A 20,176-nucleotide genomic window follows, 5' to 3' on the forward strand; every position below is an offset into this window, starting at 1 on the left:
TTAACCTGAATTGCAACTTGATAAAATGACAGTTGTATAAGAAAAGAAATGGTGGTTTCAAACAGTAAAGCTGTCAGGTTGCACAGTATGTTGCCATTTAGCTATGCTATATATTTTACCCGTCGTATTCAATTCCACATGACACATCGTAAGCAGGGAGGTTGTTGGCCAGGATGATTCCCAGCAGCTGAAGTCCAACAGAGTTGTCTTTGCTATTTGGGTCCATGCCACGAAATCGTTCGTATATCAGACTACAAGGGCAAGAAAAGAGGTAAAGTCAAGAGGCGGTTGAAGTCCATTTCTTTGTACTAACATATCTCATACACCAGCCAGGAATTACCGTGTATAACCAGTATTTTACAGAATTATACAATGACAGTACATTTCTATTATTCATAATTAACATCTCAAGTAAATGTTCCTTCTGGCTTTGAAATTGCACTTGTCTTTGTAAAAATCATAGAAATGAAATATAGAAATCTTTTCAAATAAAAATTGAAAGGGTTTTGGGTTTATCTATATTTTACATACACGAGTCAAGACACTGCTAAGAAAAACCAGACAAGTAGATGTGAAAACCGAGTAGAGAAAGGGTAGAGGCACAAGATAATTCTAGAAAGCCTTGTGTATGTCTGCTTCAAGAAAAGCTCCAATTTCAACTACAACCTCTTTTCACAGGGTATTATCCTCCTGTGGAGAGTTAAACCTTCAGAGAACATGCTGCATTGTGTAAAGCGTGTCCGTGTCCTGAACTGGCCATTCACAATGAGATACAGGCTTGTGTCCCATAGATATCTGTTTAGTGAGAGAATGCAAGAACCACCTGTAAGGCACATGCAGACAGTCTTTCCAGCACTCGACCAGAGTGCGAATGATCTCCAGATTGTGGCGGAAAACTGCCCTCTTGGAGTGGAAGCTATGCTTCATCAGGAACTGTAACATCCGGTTAGCGAGCACTTCATCTCTGGGGTTTCCCTGGGACAAAAGAATCCTGTTACTAACAGTAATCCACCACTTATTTCATGTACTAAGAAGGCAACAATGGCTAAGTACTCTCACACTTTGAAAACTTATTTTCTGTCTTTAAATGTATAATTGATGTTTGTTTTCTGTCTTTAAAAAGTAAGTATTAGCAACCTTGGGGCTGGCCAGGCTCGTCCAAGAGAGCACTGTGACGATAATTTCCACCACCATAAAATGGATCCCTTCTCCTCCGTTGTTTCCAGAAACGACAACCTGCAGGAGCGGCCCCAGCCAGTGCTTGGCATATGGTCGGAAAACCTGGAAGGATCAACAGCAGAAATTAAATCCATGGACATTTAGTGAACACAGGAGGAGCAGCAGTATAAGGGGAGATACTTTATCATCAATTCATTCCTTTTCAAATACAATAACCGAATAAATTCACATTAAGGGATATTTACCTCCTCTGTGTTGATGATCAGCTTTGAGATGAACAGTCTAATATTCAGAGGTGTAGCTGGATTTGATAGTTTGGCATGTAGAAATTTCATCCATGGAGGAAGTTCACTAGGCACGTTTCCCTGTTTCATTAACAAAGAAAAGAGCAGTTCCAGGATATTTGCAAATTATTCTATTCATTAAAGAAAGTGACTAAATCAGTGTATTTCATTTGATGTAAAAAGGCATGCTTTTCTGTCTCCGGGGCCACTTAAAGATTAAATACAATGAACAAAATGATCCAATGTCAAAACCTGCTTTACTCTTCTTCGCTGCCACTGACCTCTTCGATTTTGGGAGTTATGTTGTTCCTGAGCATGTGTCCAATAAGAGCCGTCATGGTCGCCATGCATTCATGCTGATTTAGCTCATCCATTTCTAGATCCACCATTGTATCCTGGGAGGGATCGGTCTGCTCTGTCTCCTTGATGTACAAACATACAAACAGTTTTTAAACCATCATAACACACTAAAGCTTTTTACAAAGCTTGGTGCATATTCATTAAGGAAAAAAAAAGACTAACCCTTTTTGCAACAGTGCGTCTGTGTCCTTCAGGATTTTGGGAGCTGAAGGAAAAGCTTTGGACTCCGGTGGAGAAATCAAACTGGCTCATCTCCTCACTCAGGCTGCTGTCGGCCATGTAAGACTGGGATGACAGGTACACTGGCGCTTCTGTGTGAACCAAAACATATGATCTCATGAACATCCTCTAATGGAGATGCACTGACCTCTGTGGCCACCTCCAGTATATACTTTGTTAGACCCGTCGCATCCCATTTCATTGTAAAAAGCAGGGCATTTTCATCAGACTTAAGGCAAGTCAAATAATTAAGCCTAGAGACATTGCATGCAGTCAGGTAAAACAAAAATCTAGTCATCTGGCATAGATGGCTAAATTTAAACAGTTTAAAAACATTGTTGGTAGCAGTACATACCTCCATTCTCCTCGCTCACTTCTTTCCGAATCATGACGTATTTCTTCTTTCTCTCAAGTGGGACCTACAATGATATATAAATATATATAAAAACATGCAACTCAAAGTATAGTGTTAAACAAACCGGCATGTTAAACATAAATAAAACATACCTCAATTTCAATTGGAAAGTTGTAGGTCCTTTCAACGTCAATGATATTCTCAAGAATGAACTGATTCTGGACAAGAAAAAAGAAAACCAGAGCCAGTGAAGTCCTCAGTCACTAAGAGACACCACCTTTCATCTATACCATGGATTACATAACATTAAATGTGAAGCAAATGGGTTGTAGTGCATGGCTCCAAAATGAAGTGAGTTTGATATAATTATAGAAGCCAGTCTGTACCTTCTCTGGTTTCTCACTGAAGAGGAAGCCATTGTAGAATTTGGGCTCATTGAAGCTGGAGCTGATGACGGCGATGGCACAGTTGTACGCAGCACAGTGATAGTGTCTCCTAAGTTCAAGGATCTGAGTCTCCCCTGCCATGTTCTCAGTAAATGCTTCAAAACACGACCTAATAAAAAAATAAAATCAGCATTAATTCATGGAACAGTAAGAACACTTTACATCACTATCGTGCCACTTCTTGAATGGTAAAAGTGTCCTACTTGATCAACGTCTTGGACAACTCATTCCCCTCTGTTTTGTCTGAACGGCAGTAGGCTTGATTAATGCGCGATTCCTTGGAGTACACCTCTTCTTTGGGAAGCCGAGAATACAGGAGCTCCATCAGCTTGTAGCAGCCGTTCTTCTTCATCAACTGGATCTCAAATTCCGTTTCATTTGACTGAAATTGATAAAATATAAGGCTTAAAAACGATTTACAATGTGCTCCTTTGACCTAAATAAGTCAGCACTAGCTTTGGCCTGTGAGGACAAAAAAAACTGTGTTTGATTCAAAGCTAAACATGCCATATAAATGAACACATATCGCTAAAAAAACACAAAAATAAAACAGTAAATAACAAGCTACAACAGCTATTAGAGTTTATTGCGTTTCTTTAAATATTCCCCCTCAATGGAAAGAAGCAAACCTTTATGAAGCGGCTGAGAAGCAAAACTATTATGTCAGAGATATTCGCCACAAAGAAGTCATTCAGGGCCTTGCTGCTACAGTGAGAGGCCAGAGGCAGCAGCACCCTCTCCGTCATGGCCAGCAGCATGGAGCTCATCGGAACATCACCCTGCTGGATAACCCCGTATACTGTACACAGTAGCTGCAGCTGCTGCTCACTGCTTGACCTACGCGTAGAAAGACATTGACAAACACAGGGAGTGGACACAAAATAAGCGACTCCTGTACGTTCCAATAACGCATATAAGATAATGAGCCTGCAATAGACTTTGTTTAACCCACCAATTCAAAACACTCACACCTCATGTGTAACCTTACTGTCTTACATGAATGAGGCTTTACTTACCGCCTAGCAATTCTTTGGAAACAGGTTTGGAAGGGCTCCTCCATGATGTGTTTTCTATCGCGACACAGAATCCCTGCCATCAGTTTGAGAAGAAGTGGGCTCTGAGAAAGCTCTAGGGCATCCAGCAACTATAAGACAGAAAGAAATGTACGATTGGTCCAACATTAAAACCTTTCTTACCTGGTTAAACATGACGAGATAAACTTGCCATAAGAGGCTTTTGAGACATGTGGGTTTGCTTGTTCTAAAGACAAAAGAAATCTATCAAATACATTTTTCCCCTTAATCTGTTTTACTCTGACTTCACCTTTCGGATACAGTCCATGTAGTTGTTCCGGTGGAGCGAGCCCTTAGCAAACTCATCTGACTGCATGGGGAAGTGAGACACTACCAGGGAGTCCAGGGCTCTCTGCAGCTCAGCCAGTGGCTCCTCTGGGAGGGTTGTGAAGAAGGGCAACACTAACAAGGCCTGACTCTGAAGAGTTGAGGAAATCCAACAAAATAAAACACACATAGCTTGGTATATGGTAATTTGAAGCAATCCACTACACTGACCGTGTCAAAACTTATTCCATTTCTATTACCTTGAGATTCAGTGGCAGATTCATGTCAACCAGCAGCATGGTGAAAGTGGAAAACACCGGTCTAAACGCTTCATGGTTGATATTGGAGCAGACTGAGGAGTCAATCTGATGACAGAGGGGAAAAAAGTGTCAATACATTAACATAATAGGAAATAAAAAAGGTGATCATGTAGTGTACTGCATTGTATTGTTTTTTTATGAGCCTGGGAACATAAATGACTATGGTTTTTATTTTTCAGGGTTGTTAATGTATGCACTTATTCAGATACCTCGCAGGTACAGGTCCTAGGTAATGCGATGAAGGCTGTTTTTCTAGAGGACATGCAGTAATAAGCTTAATTATACCTGTAGGAGTTTGGAGAGCAGCAGAAGAGTGGCAGTTTTGCTCTCTGGTGTGGAGGAGTGTCCTTCCCACCACGACTGCAGACTATTCCATCTTCTAAGCACCTCTTCGACCAGCTGTTTTCCCTGAGTCTTCCTCACAGAGCGCTCTCTAAAGCTGTGGTCCAGCATGCCATTCAACAACACGCTCACCTGATGAACAATAATTCAGCAACGGAATAAAACACCCTCATATGCAGAAAAACAATAATGCTCCTTCACAGGGGCATGGCTAAAATGTTTGCACAAAAACATGTTCCGAAATGGAAAAGTGTGAAAAACAAGGAGATAGAGCTACCATGCTGGGGTTCTGAGAGGATGCTTTCATGAGGTGTGATACTGTTGTGTCCAGACTTCTCAGCAGCTCAGTGTTGATGGTCATCTGAAAGAGGCTGTAGAAGTACTCGCCGTGTGAGAAGCTCAGGAAGTTATGGCTATGACTTCCAGAGATTGGCACAGAAAGCATGATGGTGTTCAACAACAGGCCAACCAGCTGCTCACTCTGCAGAGAAACATGGATATACAAGAGCAAAGCTGTGAAACTATTGGTAAACTTATAGTAAAGTTAAACTTTTTACACTGCTGTAGTCAGTTGTTTGCAGCTCAAATAACTGAACACAGGTATTCTAAATTTCATCTGATTTGATCAAATCTAATCCAAAGAGAGGTAGCACTGACCTGTTGACTGAGAGAGAAGGCCAGCTGAAGCAATCCATCTGCCAGACTCTTTGTGTTTACGTCCAAGGACGGAAGTGCTTTCCGGTCCTCACCGGGTGCTATTCCTTTATACACTGTCATTAGAAGTTGGGACCCAAGGGATTTGGCATAGGTGCCATCCTTTAACACGACGAGAAAGACAAAAACACAAAACATATGTGTGTTTTTTATTGGAGGACATAAGCACTGTATTAGCATTTAATGATTATGAAAACTGAATTGCATAGGACGTAAAAAACGGTGCAACAAATTTAAAGCTTATTGTGGGTTAACAGTCACAAGATCCAATTTGGAAATGTCCAAGGACAAATACCTGGCTGTGCAGAATGGAGCTGAGAAAGTCTGCTTTGTGGATCTGCTTACAGGACGACAGAACCATTTCCATCTGGTTATGGCGGTTCAGGGTGCTCGAGTGGTAGAAGTCAACAGTACACAACTCCTCCACACTAGAGAGACCATTAACATCATATGATCACAATCATCATGGTCTCAAATAAATGCAATCAGATGTAATTTTTGTTACAATTTCCAAAATGATTGTATATTTATTCAGGTCTCAATTAGTTCAATTCAAGTTTGTATTTTTGTTTGCATACATAAATCACAGAGACTCAACTTTATTGATCTGCAGTTTTTGTAAAAAGTAATAAAATAGTATTTTATTATTCAATTCTGCTGTCTATTTAGTATTATTGTTGTTATTATTATATGTCGCACATATTGCAAAATAACAAAAAAACATTGCATGTGGCTTGTCTTGTTCTCTAATAGTGAAATTGAAATTAGAGTACTACTCAGAGATGATATACATACATTTTACAGGAGATTTTTGTCTGCAGACTGGTTTCAAGGCGAGTGCTGTAAGGTGATGCCAGCAGTGCCTTTAGCAAAGGAATGCACACTTCTGGTAGGTTCCTCATTACCTCCACATCTGCCATGTTGAACCCCACAGTGGATGGCTCACACACCACCAGCGCACACAGCTCAAAGAAATCTGAGACAAAAATATCTTGTTCCAGAAGCTGTGAATAAATAAAGAAAATAGAGAGGAAAAAATGTAAAAAAAAAAAAGGAGACTAAGGGGAAGACGCATGGCTTTCTTAATGTCAAGAGTGTCAAATTCAGTGATACCTTCCAAAACTCTTGGTCTCCTTTGACAAGAATCATGGTGGCAAACTCCAGGAGGCGGACAATGATGGTACACTTGCTGAAGTTGTACTGTTCCACCTCTCTTGGGCTGAAGTGAGAGGTCTTCTTTCCTAGAGGGAAGCAGCTCTCTGCTGCTGTCAGTTCGTGAGTTGCCAGCTCCGTCAAAAAGAAGCGTATAGCTTTCAGAAAGCTTGATTTCTCTTCGGAGCCTTGACAAGAAAGGATGAAAAAAATAAGTTTATTGCGTTCACTGAAGGGCCAACACATTTTCATTCATTTGATAATGTTACCTGGACAAGTCAATAATTCATTCAGTAAACATGTGTGTGCAGGTTGAGCAGGTGAGGACTTCAGTGAGATGGGATTTCTTTCTGATGACTTACTGCGCATAAGGTGAGGCTTGATTATGTGCAAGTGGATGAAGGTGTTGTAGCAGTCCAGGGCAGCCAGCAGTACGTCCATCCACTGCAGGGTGGCTCTGACACTGAAAGGACCTGTCAGGTCCCTGAGAGTGGGCTGAGAGAGGAGACCTCCACCCTCGAAACGTGAGATCAGGAAACCATTGCCATGAATCTTCAGCATGCCATCTACCCACTGAGGTGGAGACTTCTTTCCTAAGTTTAGTCAGACACATTAGAAAATATGTTCACATGTAAGTGAGTGAAACATAAATTAATGCATCACTGCCGTGTTGATATTTATTAGATTTTAAAGTGTGAAAGCTTGGATTATAATTTTGACTCCCACCTGGGAGTAGAGGTACAAACTCATAGAAGAGTTCCATGCATTTGTGGCGACACTCAGTCTGAGGTCGGCCACATTGTTCCAAAAGCCATAAAACTACATCAGAGAGGCACAGCTTTCCATCAGGTGGAAAGCCCCTTTATGAACAGGAAGGAAAAAAGATAATGACAGACAAACTGACATTTATTTATATATATATAATCTATAATGTCTTATCTTTTCATAAACATTACTGCAACTCGGCCTCTTGTAAAAAAAGGGGAGTTCAAACATACTTACACATTATGTAGTTATGAAATGTAATGCTAAATATACAAAATGTACCTTATTGCTGAGTTTCATTTTAAAACAGCTTTATCTTTTATTTTGTAGAGATTATATTCACTATGTAATACTATGGAATGGGAAGCGTCATAGCTTGCAAAACTCCATCTGATACCCATGTACACAGAGTACCAACCTTGGGATGCGTGTCTTAGCATTGTGCTGATTGAAACTGGGGGCCTTATGATTGATGATTCTTTTCAGATGATCAATGGCACTGCAACACTGCTGCAATGTACCTGAGGATGGAAGAGTGGCAAGAACAGATGAAGACCTTTTTGGAACATTTCATTATTTTTTTCCTTTAATGTGCAGCGGAACCTTGTTTAACCCACTATGAGAGCATTGTAATAAAAAATAAAAAGTATTAAATAAATACTAAATACAACTAAAAGCATGTGGATTAAAACTTTGTGCTGTAACATCGCAGAAAAATAAAGACATCATTTATGATATTGCAACATAGTGATACATCGCCTTAAAAGAAAACACTGCTTTTAATACAAAATTAACATTGCTAGCTATTCTTATGACAAGGAGACATTGATAATGATATGAAAATCTGAGTATCCTGTCTATAAAGCTGAGGTGGAGGAACAATTACCCATAGATCGCTCATCTGAGTGTGCAAGAGCCAAACTTTCCACAAATATGACGAGAACCTCAAAGATAAACTGCTCCACCAAGGACTTCTCCTCCCTGCAGAGACGAACAGACAGCAGCATTGAGCAAATACAGTTAAACTATCCATCATTTTGGTGACATAAACCATCGCTCACAATCAAATTTGTTATTCTGTCAAGAATACAAATCAGTAGGAAAACTGAACAAAAAAAAACTGTGTGAAAAAACTTGTATTTCCTTTACATGAAAATCTATTGATTTAAATATAATAGGGACAAAACCAATATCAAGATACAGCTTGCTATTCTGTAAATGGGAGTCTGCAGAGATTAAATCAAAGTGTCAAAACAGAAAGAGAAGTATGGTACCTGAATTGTCTGTAGATGCTGTTGAATGCTAAGGCGGCACCAAGTCTTTTGAAGCCATTGGGGTGGAGAGCCAAGCTGTAGATACGCTTAAACAAGGACTTCATGTTGGTAGGGCTCCTCTCCTGCTGCTTGGGGGTGGTTTGTTTGATTGACCATTTGACAAACTCTTCAATGCAGCGGCCACAGAAGTCTCTGAGGGTGCTATCCATTGGGTCAACCACGCCGTCCTGAGGAGAAAAAAAAAAACACCAATGTGTGTACTTCACATGGCAGAGAGCAAAGGAAGAGTCTTCTGGAATTCCACTTGCCTAACATATATTGATGCATAATCTCAGGTCTTGCTTGAACACTTAGCCTATACAGCCCGTCGTAGAATATAAACACTTACCATAATGGCCTCCAGAACAGCTACTGTGTCTTGGCTCTCAAACTTCTTGTTGTTTGTGAACCAATGAATCAGCTGCATGACCAGCGGTTCAAAGAGCTGTCTTGTCACCTGGTAAAGAAATGTAAATTCACAACCATTACTGCAGACATCATCATGTGAGAACCAAGCTCTGTTTGTTCATCACTTGCTCGTCTGCAACACTGAATCAGGCTGATAACAATGTAAAGACGAATAACATCAGGAGTCAATATTAAACTTAAATAACTATTATCCAACTGGAGGCTGGTTCACTGTGCATGACACATGAAAGATGCAACTTTCAATCATTTGTAACTTTAGCAGCTAAGTCAACAAGAGCACTAAACAATCAGTTCAGTTTTTAATACTAAAGTAGTTAAACGGACAGTCTACCCAATAACCAAAAACAGATATCTGTAAAACTTTAAAATAATCTCCGTTTGGATAACAATCAGTGCACATACCTGATCCACATCGCAGGCTAAACGCAGCAGCACAGGAAACAGCCTCTTGTGCAGCTTGTACATGGGCGGCAATTTATTGTCCCCCTCCACCATCTGAGCACTCTTCCCAACCATGTAGACCACCAAGCTGTGGAGAAGCTCACAAGCTGCTACCTGCAGCACGAGAGAAACTGCAGTCAAATAATAATTTCTACTGGGTGATACCATTGTTGTCATGTCTAAATTTGCATCAAATTAATTCGGGAAAACGCTTTGATGTCAGAGGACATACTTTGGTTTGTCTGTCACTCGTGGACAGAGCCAGTTCACTGATGTGAGGCAGAAATGGGTCGAGGTAGATGACTGGCTTCATATCGGCGAATGGCACTGCAAAGCTGAGCCTTTTCTCAGAATCCCAGGCCACAAATTTCTTCATCGTTTCCTCTGATGAGACCACTAAATGTGAAAATAGAGGCCTATGATCAACAAAGAACAGCAGATTTCTGGCTGGCATGTGTCAAGTGTTCTCAAACCAGCACTGTGGAGCATGGCCCGATGTGTCAGTGTTAAATAGAATGAGTCAGCAGTGGGTTTGTTAAAAGAAATCCTTACTAGTTACAAGGTTCCTGTTCAGCTTTCCTCCCAGGTGACCGAGCAACTTCACCACCCTGAGCCTCACCGTGACAAGAGGAGTGTCTTCCTGCAATCACATAGAAGTAATCAGTGAGCTCAAGGACAGGACTTCTCATGGATATATGAATCAACTACACTGATATCAATTTCTGCAAAGTGCAATAACAGATTACTCCTTAGCATTTGTTCGGAATTAATTAATAAGAGATTAAAATTGAAATTAATTTACGCCTGTAGGATCTCCTCAGATTTTTTTGGGTCTGTTAATTCAGGTTCAAATCATACGCAGCATCTTCTCCTTCTGTATTTGTGTTGTCGTGCTAATGCGGCGTTCAGACTACTCTGTGGACTGAAGTTAACAGTCCATTAATCTTGATGATAGATAGATTTAAAAAGGGTTAGGCAGTGAGAGACAATAGAGAGTAAACTGGGTATGTTATTTTTTTAAGGTTGGAAAATTGGAACACCACTTAAGCCACAGTAAGAAATAACAAAAAAAAAAAGAAATCGCTCCCAAAATAATGAAAGATGTCTTCCACGTTCCCATCCAGTACCGTTGTGAGCTGTTTCGATTTTTTCAAGAGCCGTGTCATCACTCGGCTGTATCCCCTGTCACTTCTCTGAGACAAAGAAGACATCACCTCCCAGTTGCTGTCGTCTTTGTCTGAAGACAACATCGGAATAGATTTAGGTAATTTGATCGATATTCTTCATTTACTACACTAAAATCGTTTCAAATGTAACTGAACAGATGTACCTGACCTCCCCTGAAACGATCATGGGCTTACCGTTGGAGGTGGTTTTCAGGTATCCATCCAGAAGAGGAAGGATGCTCGTGTAGCAGTGCTGCATGGTCTCCAGAGGAATGTGGGAGGACCAATCCTCGAGGGCATCAAGGGCCACGTTGGCCAAAGGAACGTGGCTCAGACCGAACTTCAGAGCCGCCTAGACGCCCATTCACACACACACAGAAACACACACAAAAAAATTAACTGTAGTAGTTTCTGTCTGAAGTACCCCCACAGCCCTGTCAGGTTAAATCAAGCACGCCCTTCTTCAACACCAGCCGTGATGTTCCAAATGTGTTAATTTTAATTTATGTCAATATGGATTTAATAATGGATGCTACATTTTTCCCAAACTGTCAATGTTAAGGCCTGTTTGCACTTGTAGTACTACCACTTGGAGCAGAAACTCTTCCATTACAATCAGTTAACTATTTCAACAGTTTATTCACTACTAACAGCTATTGAAATTATTTTACCACATATGTTAGCTATCTATTTCAACCATTCACCCATTGCTTTTAGCTTTTGGTTTCTTTTTCCTTCTCTGCTCAATTGCTAATGGCTTTCATACATCCTAATCTAGGTCACAAAAACACAATGACACAAGTTAAGGGATCCCACCTCAAGAGCAGGACAGTAGGCCTTGATGTCCAGAGCTACGATGTTATGGTGCAGCGAGAGGACGAATGTCAAGCAGGATGCTAGCAGTTCATCTTTGTACTGCTTCATTCTCACACACACCTGTAAGGAAACCTCATGTCACGTACATCCCCTGCATATTAAGGTACTCAGTAGTTCCACATTTTAGTTTATGACATTCCCAGGAAATGTTGTAAAAAGAAGCTACCTCTTTTCCAAATTTAGAGAAGAGAGCGAAACAAGCACTTTTCACTGTGTCACTCTGGGGGGATGTTGAGCTTCTCGGGCCAACACCCTGATCAAAAAGAATAGAATAGAAATGTCAATCAGCCATTATTTTTATCCACCTGGTCACACAGCCTTGATAGAGTATTCATTTTAAGTGTATATATAGGCCACAAAACAAAAGATGAGAACACAATTCAGTGTGTTAAATTAGTAAGACCAGATGGAAATCACAATTTGATATTCCTCCAACATGATCCATTAGTAGAGTGGCAAGATCATTTTTCAAATGCCCGGACAAGGTAAAAATCAACAAATGATGACAGAAATTGTTTATACTCATGGAAATATTACCTGGTAGTATTTGATTCTCTTGGCAATTTTCATGGTGACAGAGAGCAGCTTATAAAAGCCACTGACAAGTGGATTTCGTATGGAGTGAAGGATAAGTTCATGGCTTAAGGGATACATCCAGGACTGAAAGTACTCCTGGTGTTTAGTCAGCAACAACTCACTGCAAAAAAGGTAAAACAGTGTGAGACATTGTAATTGCTTAAACAGGCCCTATTATGCCATTTTCCGGGTGCATATTATTATCTCAAGCTACAGTTACAACATGTTTACATGCGTTAATGCTCATAATCCGCCTTGTTTTTCTCATCCTGGCTGTCCTCTTCTCACCCTCTCTCTGAAATGCTCCTAGCGCTTGCTCCTCCCTCCAGAAAGAAAAGTCTGCCCTGATTGGTCAGTTAGCCCGCTCTGTTGTGATTGGTCAACGTTTCACATTTCAACCATTCTACCTCCAGAGCATGACAAATGAATAACAGGTCACAATGACATTCGAACCCGGGCCTCTGGGATAAGAGACTGCTGTCTTAACCACTATACCATGGTAGTTGTGAGCTTCAGCTCCGTCTCTCTCTTTTGTTTTTTGAGGGCGGGCCAAACTAGTCGGAGAGTTTTAAGTCACGTCCGTAACATTGTGACCTCATAAAGTTACAGAAGTGAAGGAGAGAATTAATCAAGCCGTTTCAAGCAGCTCAGCAGCAGTATTTCTGAGGGGGAGGGTAACTCCTTTTAGGCATGGACTTCAGGTTTTACACTCTACGGACCTTTTACATGGAAAAAAATACATATAACACACTAAAGATGAGTGAAAAAGAATAGGGCCACTTTAAAATGAATGTGGTAGAATACACAGTATGTTACATTTAAATGTGATAACAATAAGGGTGTCTGCTGGTTTTGCTGTAAATTTTGCCACTTTTAAAAACCCTTGTGATGTCTGGTAGAATGATCTCTGATGTGTGTTGTCTCCAATACCTGCAAAAGTCAACCAGGTTGATAAAGGCAGTGAAATCTTTGATCTTATTGGGCAACAGATGAGCTGTGGGGTCGGAGGACGGCAGGACATGGGCCGCATCATCCGGAGCCTGATAGACAAGGATGCAAGTGCCATGGATTAGGGATTAATAGGGATGGATTTTAAGCCATAAACATAGGACATAATCAAATTGACTGAAACAATAACAACATATCTTGTACACTAGCCAATCTAATTTCACTTGTCTACAACTTTTTATGAATGTCAATGAAGTATATCAAAGTGGGACCTGAGAGTGAGACCTCACCTCCTCTCCCGTTGCCACTTTCTGCACAGACAAGTCCAACTTTTCCACAATTCGGAGAATTGATTTCACCAACTCGTCATAAAGCAGACGGCTCAAAGATACGAGAGCGGCATTCTGACTTTGAAAAGCTCCATCCAAAAATCCTGAATCCTGCAGAGGATGACACAAACGTAACAAGGGCAAAAAATAAAAAAACTTTACATGCAAGACCTTGGACATACTTTTGTACAATTATTATTATGCAGCGAGAGGCAGTCAAAGTAGTTTACTGCAGCCGACACATAATAATCAGAATTTAGATTAATTGATGGTGTTTATAAAATGTATAACTACTGTCTTTAAAAGGGATTCTAAGTGGCCAAAAGTTAAGCAATGTAAAATAAAAAAACAGTCTGTGCCAAAACAATCTGCTATATTTAATTATATTAAAGCTTAAAAAAGATCGTATCTGTACCTTCAGCCGATCACAGTCTAGAAGGCTTTTAAACAGGGCAAGGTAGTTCTGACTAGAAGGAACTTTCCAATTTCCAGTCCGAACTTGGGAAGACCCGGAGCGACCACCGTCTTTGTCCTGAGAAAAGAAGGACAAGAGACATTTTTTTTTTTGACCAGAACAATTAAACTTCAAATAAAACATTTATATATAGATGTGTATTAATTAAATGATGACATCTTAAAGCATGCACTGACCTCAGAGAGCATGATGGGTTTTGAACAGACACGAATCAAGCCCTGGTGCACTGAAAGATGAGCAAAAGTGAATGTTTCAGCAGATGTTATGTGCAATCTTGTTGCAGGCAATAGTCATACAAAATCATTTTATTTACTGTATTTAAGGGGCCCTTCACCACTATTTCAGTCTTTTCTCTCATTTCTGTACTGAATCAATTCTTGAACAATGATTACATCATTGTAAAACCTGTACCTGATAAAGGGCAGTGCTTTATTTAAAAATATCACAATGGCCTTTAGGTGCAATGTGGTCATGGGCGACTTACCCACAGAGCTAATGAATCCCCAAAGGACGGGTCCTTTAGAGGCCATGGCCACCAGCACCTTCAGAATGGACCTGCAACAAGCAGTCTGCATTCTCTCACTGTACTGGGGGAAGCTGTCGATCTGGACCACGAGGAGACGCTCCAGCAGTGGTGTATACACCTCTGGAATCTGGGACCAGAACAAAAAGCAGAAGTCTGAACTAATCATCTGGGTGAATTTGTCTTTCTTGCTACTGTAGGACACAACGGTGTGTATATACGCAGATAGACGTATAAATTAAAATATATGATTGTCAGTTTGATTCAGGCTATTGTTGTTACTCAAGTGAATGATGATGACCGTGACTTTGTTACCTTGTCCAGGTGAATCAGGACACTAGCTATAGAGTCCAGGAAGCTGGGCAGCTGGTAGAAGCTGTCGTCCTCTCCATCGGACTCTGTCAGATACATCTGCTTACAGCGCTGAATCAGCTCTGTGTACATCAAGTCCACGTCCTGTGGGCAAACTTTCTTGCATGGCTACAAAGGAATATATATTTATTTGCATTTTGTATAAGAAAGTCAAGATTGTACACAAACAGCAAAAGATTATCTAATGGATTACACAGGAAACAAAATGGGAAACAATGGGAATACACAAGATTAGCAACTGATGGAAATGTAGATGACAATAACTCAAGCAGAAAACATGCACTTCTAGTAATGCATGTGCATTGAATACAAAAAAGGCAATGAACGTACAGCGGCAAAGAATCCATATCCCCGGATGGCAATGGACAGCTCCTTGTGTGTCGAGTCCATGGTTCTAATGATGCTGCAGAACTTCTGCATGAAGAACTTCAACTTGCTTTTGTGCTCCTCAATATTGTCTGCTACCAGCATTGCAACCTTAAAATAAAAAATAAAAACCATTAATGTTCAGCAGAGATGTTGGAATGACAAGGAATCAAACCACTTGTGTATCACAAGTGGTTTTATTCTCATCATGCTTCCGCTAACCCGTCCAAGTGCTTGTCTACATCTTTTCTGCTCCTGTATGGAAAAAGCCTCGGTGTGATTACCTGTTTGAGGAAGGCCTCAAGTGCGTAGTAACTCGTCTTCTTCATCTCAGCGTTGATGTGTCCGCAGAGCTTAGACATGATCTCGAACAAAGCTCTGTAGTGGTCCATAAGGCAGCTGCTGAACTGGGATGCATGTCTGGCAAATAATCTGAGCCCGGCTGTTCAACAGACAGAGTAGAAGACGTATGAGTTTTTCAGGGAGTTTTCATCTTCATGTTGCTTATGGAAAAGGCAGGCCTTACCAAATGTGACAGCGTAGCGAGTCATTGACATCTACAAGAAAGATGGGAAAACAAGCGATTATAGTGGGAGTCATGTTACAGAGCAGCACAAGCAATCACAAATGACTGCAACGTGCCATGACACATTATGCACAAACATAAGGGCAAAAAAATATTGGTTTATTTCAATCTGGATGTTATGTTTACCACCTACAGTGACAAGTTTAGCTACTTGCTACGACCATTTATACCAAATAAGGATTGACCTTTGATACTCTACACATACAACTGTAAAGGACTGTTAGATAGCTGACACAGTGACATTGTACCTGGGGGCTGACGGCCTTCAGGGCATACTGAAAAATGTCCTTAGACGTTGCTGGGTCTGCAAGTCAGATACAAACACTAATCATGCACTTATCATAGAAACAGCATGTTTAGTTGAAATGTGAAATAAATAGATATAGCAAAAAATATGGACACACACACACACAAACAACATCCCACCTTCCTCCATTGTTTTAGTGAAGTTGACCATAAGAGCGGTGATTCCTCTCAAACATCCAGCTACAACAAAAAGCTTTGGTTCCTTTGTTGAGGAGGTCATCTGAAACAAGAAGATTTACAGCCACAATAGGAATACACACACATTGTACACAACTGTAGAGGAAAACAGTTCTGAGAAAAACACACAGCACAGTCATAGCCATTTCTTAAGTTTACATACCTGTTCTTTGAGCTCTCCTAGATAGGCTTTGTAGAGTTTGTCAGAGTAGTTGACCATCTCGCTGGGGTGAACCTCTGCGAGAACTCCCAGCAATTCATAGATTTTGCCGAGGACTATAACAAAAGATTACCAAAAAAAAGTATGTTATTTACATTTTTATTTCCTGTATGAATTCCTGTCAGTTCCATTACAGTGTTAAACCAATCCTTGGCCTCACGCATCAAACGTAGACTCACCTGAATCTGGCAGTTTGCTCCTCTGACAGAGCTCGCCGTAATATTTGTTGAATATATCACAGATTCGAAGCTCTGCAACCACACTGGAAGCCTTCGTTGTTTGGAGAACCTGAGGAGAGTATAAACAAGAACAAGGTCAAGCCAGCATATATTCCATATTTACAAATATGTCATACAGACTCTTGCAAGACCATATGACAAATACATTTTGTCAATAGTGGATCTTTTCTTTTGGATAGTTCATGTTGCATACCTTACCCACTAGACTTATGTCAAAGAAAATACACAGGAAGCCAGGAGAAACCAACCTTGATAAGGAGCTCCAGCACCAGAGTCCTACACTTGGCTGCTTTTTCCTTTGTATACACAGACATGCATGTGTCCTGCACAAAGAGAGAAATGGAAAAACAACATGATTCATTGGTGGCATTACATGTATACATGCACAAGTCTGTCTTTTTAGGTTTGCGGTACGGTTCAGTTGTCTCGTGTAATACTGAGAGGTGTAAATATTGGTTTGAATGGGCAGATATAGAGGAAACCAAGTGAAAGTATCAGTTTTAGTCGGACACTGAATTTACTTTGAGTACATGGATGCACCATTATGTGTGATGGTCTTTCCTTTTCACTGCCGTCACAGCAATTGTTTACTAGTTGTAGTCATGCACACATGTAAAGAGCAGATAACACCGTACGTAACACTAGCTAAGAATGAACCTTTGAACATTTAACAACTTGTTCTAAAAGGGGAACTTACTCGTATGTCAATGGAGTAAGTCTTCTCCCAACCTTTGACTTTTGGTGACACCCTGTCCAAGAACTTCTCCAAAAAACCCAAGATCTCAATTCGGGTGTCCCGTAACTAGAAAACAGATATTTCTGTCAACACAAGATCTTCTCAGTGTATGATATTATTGCCCACTAGATGTCCCTTGATACCTACCTCATCTGAAGCCAGGGACTTCCTGAGGAAGCTGAGCAGTCCATAGTCTTTTGAGAACAATAACGACATCTGTAAAGCTTCAAGAAGAAGTTGCAAAGATGGAAATCAGGAGGAAATGTTAATATTGTTTTTTTCAGTATGTGTATAACCAAACACTAAACACTGCACATTGATAGCACCATGAAATTTGTGTGATTTTAAAGCCTCTATCATCGATGTTTTGCATGTGTCTCCCAAGACTAAACACCAACTGATTAAGTAATGTGCTATAACTTCACAAATAAATAATTGATCACTTTAAGGACCTAAAACTATAATCTATAATCTATTTATCTATTAATCTAGTTGGATTAAAGTGAAGTGGAGAGCAGGAGAGAACACACACTGGATAAACAGTGAGTGACTCTGTGGTTCTAATGAGGGGAGAAGCTGGAGCCCAGAAAGAGAGATGGCCACGGTCATAAATTGTGCATGCAATATGAAATATGCAAACATAATGTTATGTTTTACATATGGTAAGAACTAAATGGCGAGTCCCCCTGAGGAAAATACTTTTTAATCCGCTGCAGCAAATCCACTAAAGTAATTTAATACTGGCACACTTTAAGTTTAAAGGCTGTTTCACTGATGTTATATTGCAGTAATAGTAGCAGCCTCCTGCACGCTGTGTTTATTGTCATATGTTCTCTTCTGACTGAGAGTTACCGCCCACCGCGGTGAGTTTTGGCGGAAGAGCCTGACATGATGCAGACAAACTATAAAAACTAAGTAAATGCGGAATTATTTAAATAATGTATGCATTACGAACTGAAAAGTACCTTCTAAAGATGCATACGCCACCTCATCCTACAAGGTGTTTAAGGCTCATCAACAACAGAAGCATGGTCAACATTAAATTGCCAGATTGTTAGTGGAGTTTGGCGCGGATTCATTGCCTTCTCATGGGGCATTGAGAGGAGTATTTAATGGACTTTATTGCCTTACCAAATTCATTCTCGGTTGCTGTCAGCATGCACTCCTGCACCAAGTCACCGATAATATCGTGGCATATCAAAGCTGCAGCTCGAGCGTCTTCGTCTGAGAGTGATTCGTGAAGTTTCAGAAGAAGCCCTTGAATGCCTCCTGCAGCGCTCCTCTCTAAAGACATGACTGCAGCTCGGCTCTAAGACAACATTAGCATCACATTACTTTCTCTCATAAGCACACGATCAGAGAAAGAACGACCACTGTCAGACGTGCTGGGGAAGAAGAGCCATTCAATCTCAAATCGTTCCTCACATCAGGAAGAATCAGCACGGGATACATTTGTTTCAAAATAAAAGCCCAGATGAAGACGGTCCAGTGAACTTCTGGTGACATGAAGTATCCTCTTGTTGCCGATAAAAGTGTTTAGCGTAAGGTTACGTTACGGTACGTTGTCAACAAGTTTCTTACATTTGATTTTGGTTTGGACAGGAATCCTTGCTATGGCAACATATCTACCACAGCTACAGTTTTATTTTGAAATGCTCACCGGAAAACGTAGCACGATAGTTTGTCTGTAATTATTCATTCATCAATAGAAACAATAAAAGCGTTTACATGGTCATTACTCTACACTGCCCCCCAGTGGCCATAGTGTGCAACTACAGAGGTTTTTTTTCTTTAAAAGTTTGATTCTATTATATCTATTATTAGTATGGTATTGTATTTATGAAGGAACAATCATTTCAGGGCTGTTTAGTGGACTAATGTTAATTATAATATTGCTTTATATTGTTTAATAACAGAGTGCAAATATAACAAACAGTATTTGTAACACATAGCAGTAGTATCTGCACCACTAATTGATACTTCTAAAGAATATAAATAAGTAATGACAGCATAACCAGTATCATTATCCATATAATGTCCCCTGAAGAATGTGTAGTTGATTAATCTACCTGTGACCACTGTCTAAAAGCCATTAACATTGTCGTTTATCACAATTTGTTAGTTAATTTCTGATTATTTCAGTATGGTCACTTTATTTTGAAAATATTCACCAGAACTCCTACTGTGTAAACATGTCTGCGTTAACGCTAGCTTGACGAATGGAATATACTGCAGTTCCACAGTTTGACCGCTGGAGGGCACTAAACACTCATTATTATTATTATTCCCAACCATGACCTGAACGGAGGGCTAGCGCTGGTGAGATTATCTACTGGTGCAGACTATTCTCAATTATTGTTTGTTTAGCTAGCAGTCCTAACTCAAATTAGCATGTTGTGTGAAACCTCACCTTTTTTTTTTATAATCAAGTCCGAAATTCGGTTTTAATGTTTGTTTTATTATACAAAATACTGGGCAGAATAAAAAAAAAAATGTAATAGTTCCTAAAGTGAATAATCTCTCAAAAAGTCATTTGACAGCATAAAGGTGTCTAAGAAAGACGGTGAACGGCTAAATGTACCATTGATGATGACCTGTCATAATTAACCATTAACTTTATAT

The 20,176-nt window shown here is 40.2% G+C and overlaps 1 protein-coding gene across 1 annotated transcript in view; it reads right to left on the bottom strand.

Annotated features, from left to right (window-relative positions):
• prkdc (protein kinase, DNA-activated, catalytic subunit) overlaps positions 1–18,942 on the bottom strand; it is a 31,794-nt gene extending 12,852 nt beyond the window's left edge. Inside the window, exons 1-51 of the mRNA XM_054622581.1 lie at positions 18,686–18,942; positions 17,702–17,778; positions 17,516–17,620; positions 17,067–17,141; positions 16,759–16,867; positions 16,523–16,635; positions 16,303–16,402; positions 16,125–16,180; positions 15,817–15,847; positions 15,575–15,732; positions 15,255–15,401; positions 14,868–15,032; positions 14,514–14,682; positions 14,206–14,255; positions 13,970–14,086; positions 13,516–13,665; positions 13,208–13,317; positions 12,239–12,398; positions 11,868–11,954; positions 11,642–11,761; positions 11,021–11,177; positions 10,787–10,896; positions 10,212–10,299; positions 9,892–10,055; positions 9,621–9,773; positions 9,139–9,246; positions 8,751–8,977; positions 8,363–8,457; positions 7,895–7,997; positions 7,438–7,571; positions 7,074–7,304; positions 6,673–6,899; positions 6,355–6,563; positions 5,855–5,987; positions 5,503–5,661; positions 5,123–5,326; positions 4,789–4,977; positions 4,444–4,548; positions 4,167–4,334; positions 3,860–3,987; positions 3,473–3,680; positions 3,047–3,225; positions 2,784–2,952; positions 2,550–2,615; positions 2,398–2,461; positions 1,986–2,134; positions 1,745–1,885; positions 1,425–1,544; positions 1,138–1,281; positions 824–975; positions 120–251 (exon numbers count right to left, since the gene is read on the bottom strand). Coding sequence (XP_054478556.1) covers positions 120–251; positions 824–975; positions 1,138–1,281; positions 1,425–1,544; positions 1,745–1,885; positions 1,986–2,134; positions 2,398–2,461; positions 2,550–2,615; positions 2,784–2,952; positions 3,047–3,225; positions 3,473–3,680; positions 3,860–3,987; positions 4,167–4,334; positions 4,444–4,548; positions 4,789–4,977; positions 5,123–5,326; positions 5,503–5,661; positions 5,855–5,987; positions 6,355–6,563; positions 6,673–6,899; positions 7,074–7,304; positions 7,438–7,571; positions 7,895–7,997; positions 8,363–8,457; positions 8,751–8,977; positions 9,139–9,246; positions 9,621–9,773; positions 9,892–10,055; positions 10,212–10,299; positions 10,787–10,896; positions 11,021–11,177; positions 11,642–11,761; positions 11,868–11,954; positions 12,239–12,398; positions 13,208–13,317; positions 13,516–13,665; positions 13,970–14,086; positions 14,206–14,255; positions 14,514–14,682; positions 14,868–15,032; positions 15,255–15,401; positions 15,575–15,732; positions 15,817–15,847; positions 16,125–16,180; positions 16,303–16,402; positions 16,523–16,635; positions 16,759–16,867; positions 17,067–17,141; positions 17,516–17,620; positions 17,702–17,778; positions 18,686–18,848 — 6,878 coding nt within the window. The 5' untranslated portion in view covers positions 18,849–18,942. The remainder of the gene's footprint in view (positions 1–119; positions 252–823; positions 976–1,137; positions 1,282–1,424; positions 1,545–1,744; positions 1,886–1,985; positions 2,135–2,397; positions 2,462–2,549; positions 2,616–2,783; positions 2,953–3,046; positions 3,226–3,472; positions 3,681–3,859; positions 3,988–4,166; positions 4,335–4,443; positions 4,549–4,788; positions 4,978–5,122; positions 5,327–5,502; positions 5,662–5,854; positions 5,988–6,354; positions 6,564–6,672; positions 6,900–7,073; positions 7,305–7,437; positions 7,572–7,894; positions 7,998–8,362; positions 8,458–8,750; positions 8,978–9,138; positions 9,247–9,620; positions 9,774–9,891; positions 10,056–10,211; positions 10,300–10,786; positions 10,897–11,020; positions 11,178–11,641; positions 11,762–11,867; positions 11,955–12,238; positions 12,399–13,207; positions 13,318–13,515; positions 13,666–13,969; positions 14,087–14,205; positions 14,256–14,513; positions 14,683–14,867; positions 15,033–15,254; positions 15,402–15,574; positions 15,733–15,816; positions 15,848–16,124; positions 16,181–16,302; positions 16,403–16,522; positions 16,636–16,758; positions 16,868–17,066; positions 17,142–17,515; positions 17,621–17,701; positions 17,779–18,685) is intronic.
• Positions 18,943–20,176: the final 1,234 nt, after the last annotated feature.

Source organism: Anoplopoma fimbria, chromosome 21, assembly GCF_027596085.1.
Source record: "Anoplopoma fimbria isolate UVic2021 breed Golden Eagle Sablefish chromosome 21, Afim_UVic_2022, whole genome shotgun sequence".
NCBI lineage: Eukaryota > Metazoa > Chordata > Actinopteri > Perciformes > Anoplopomatidae > Anoplopoma > Anoplopoma fimbria.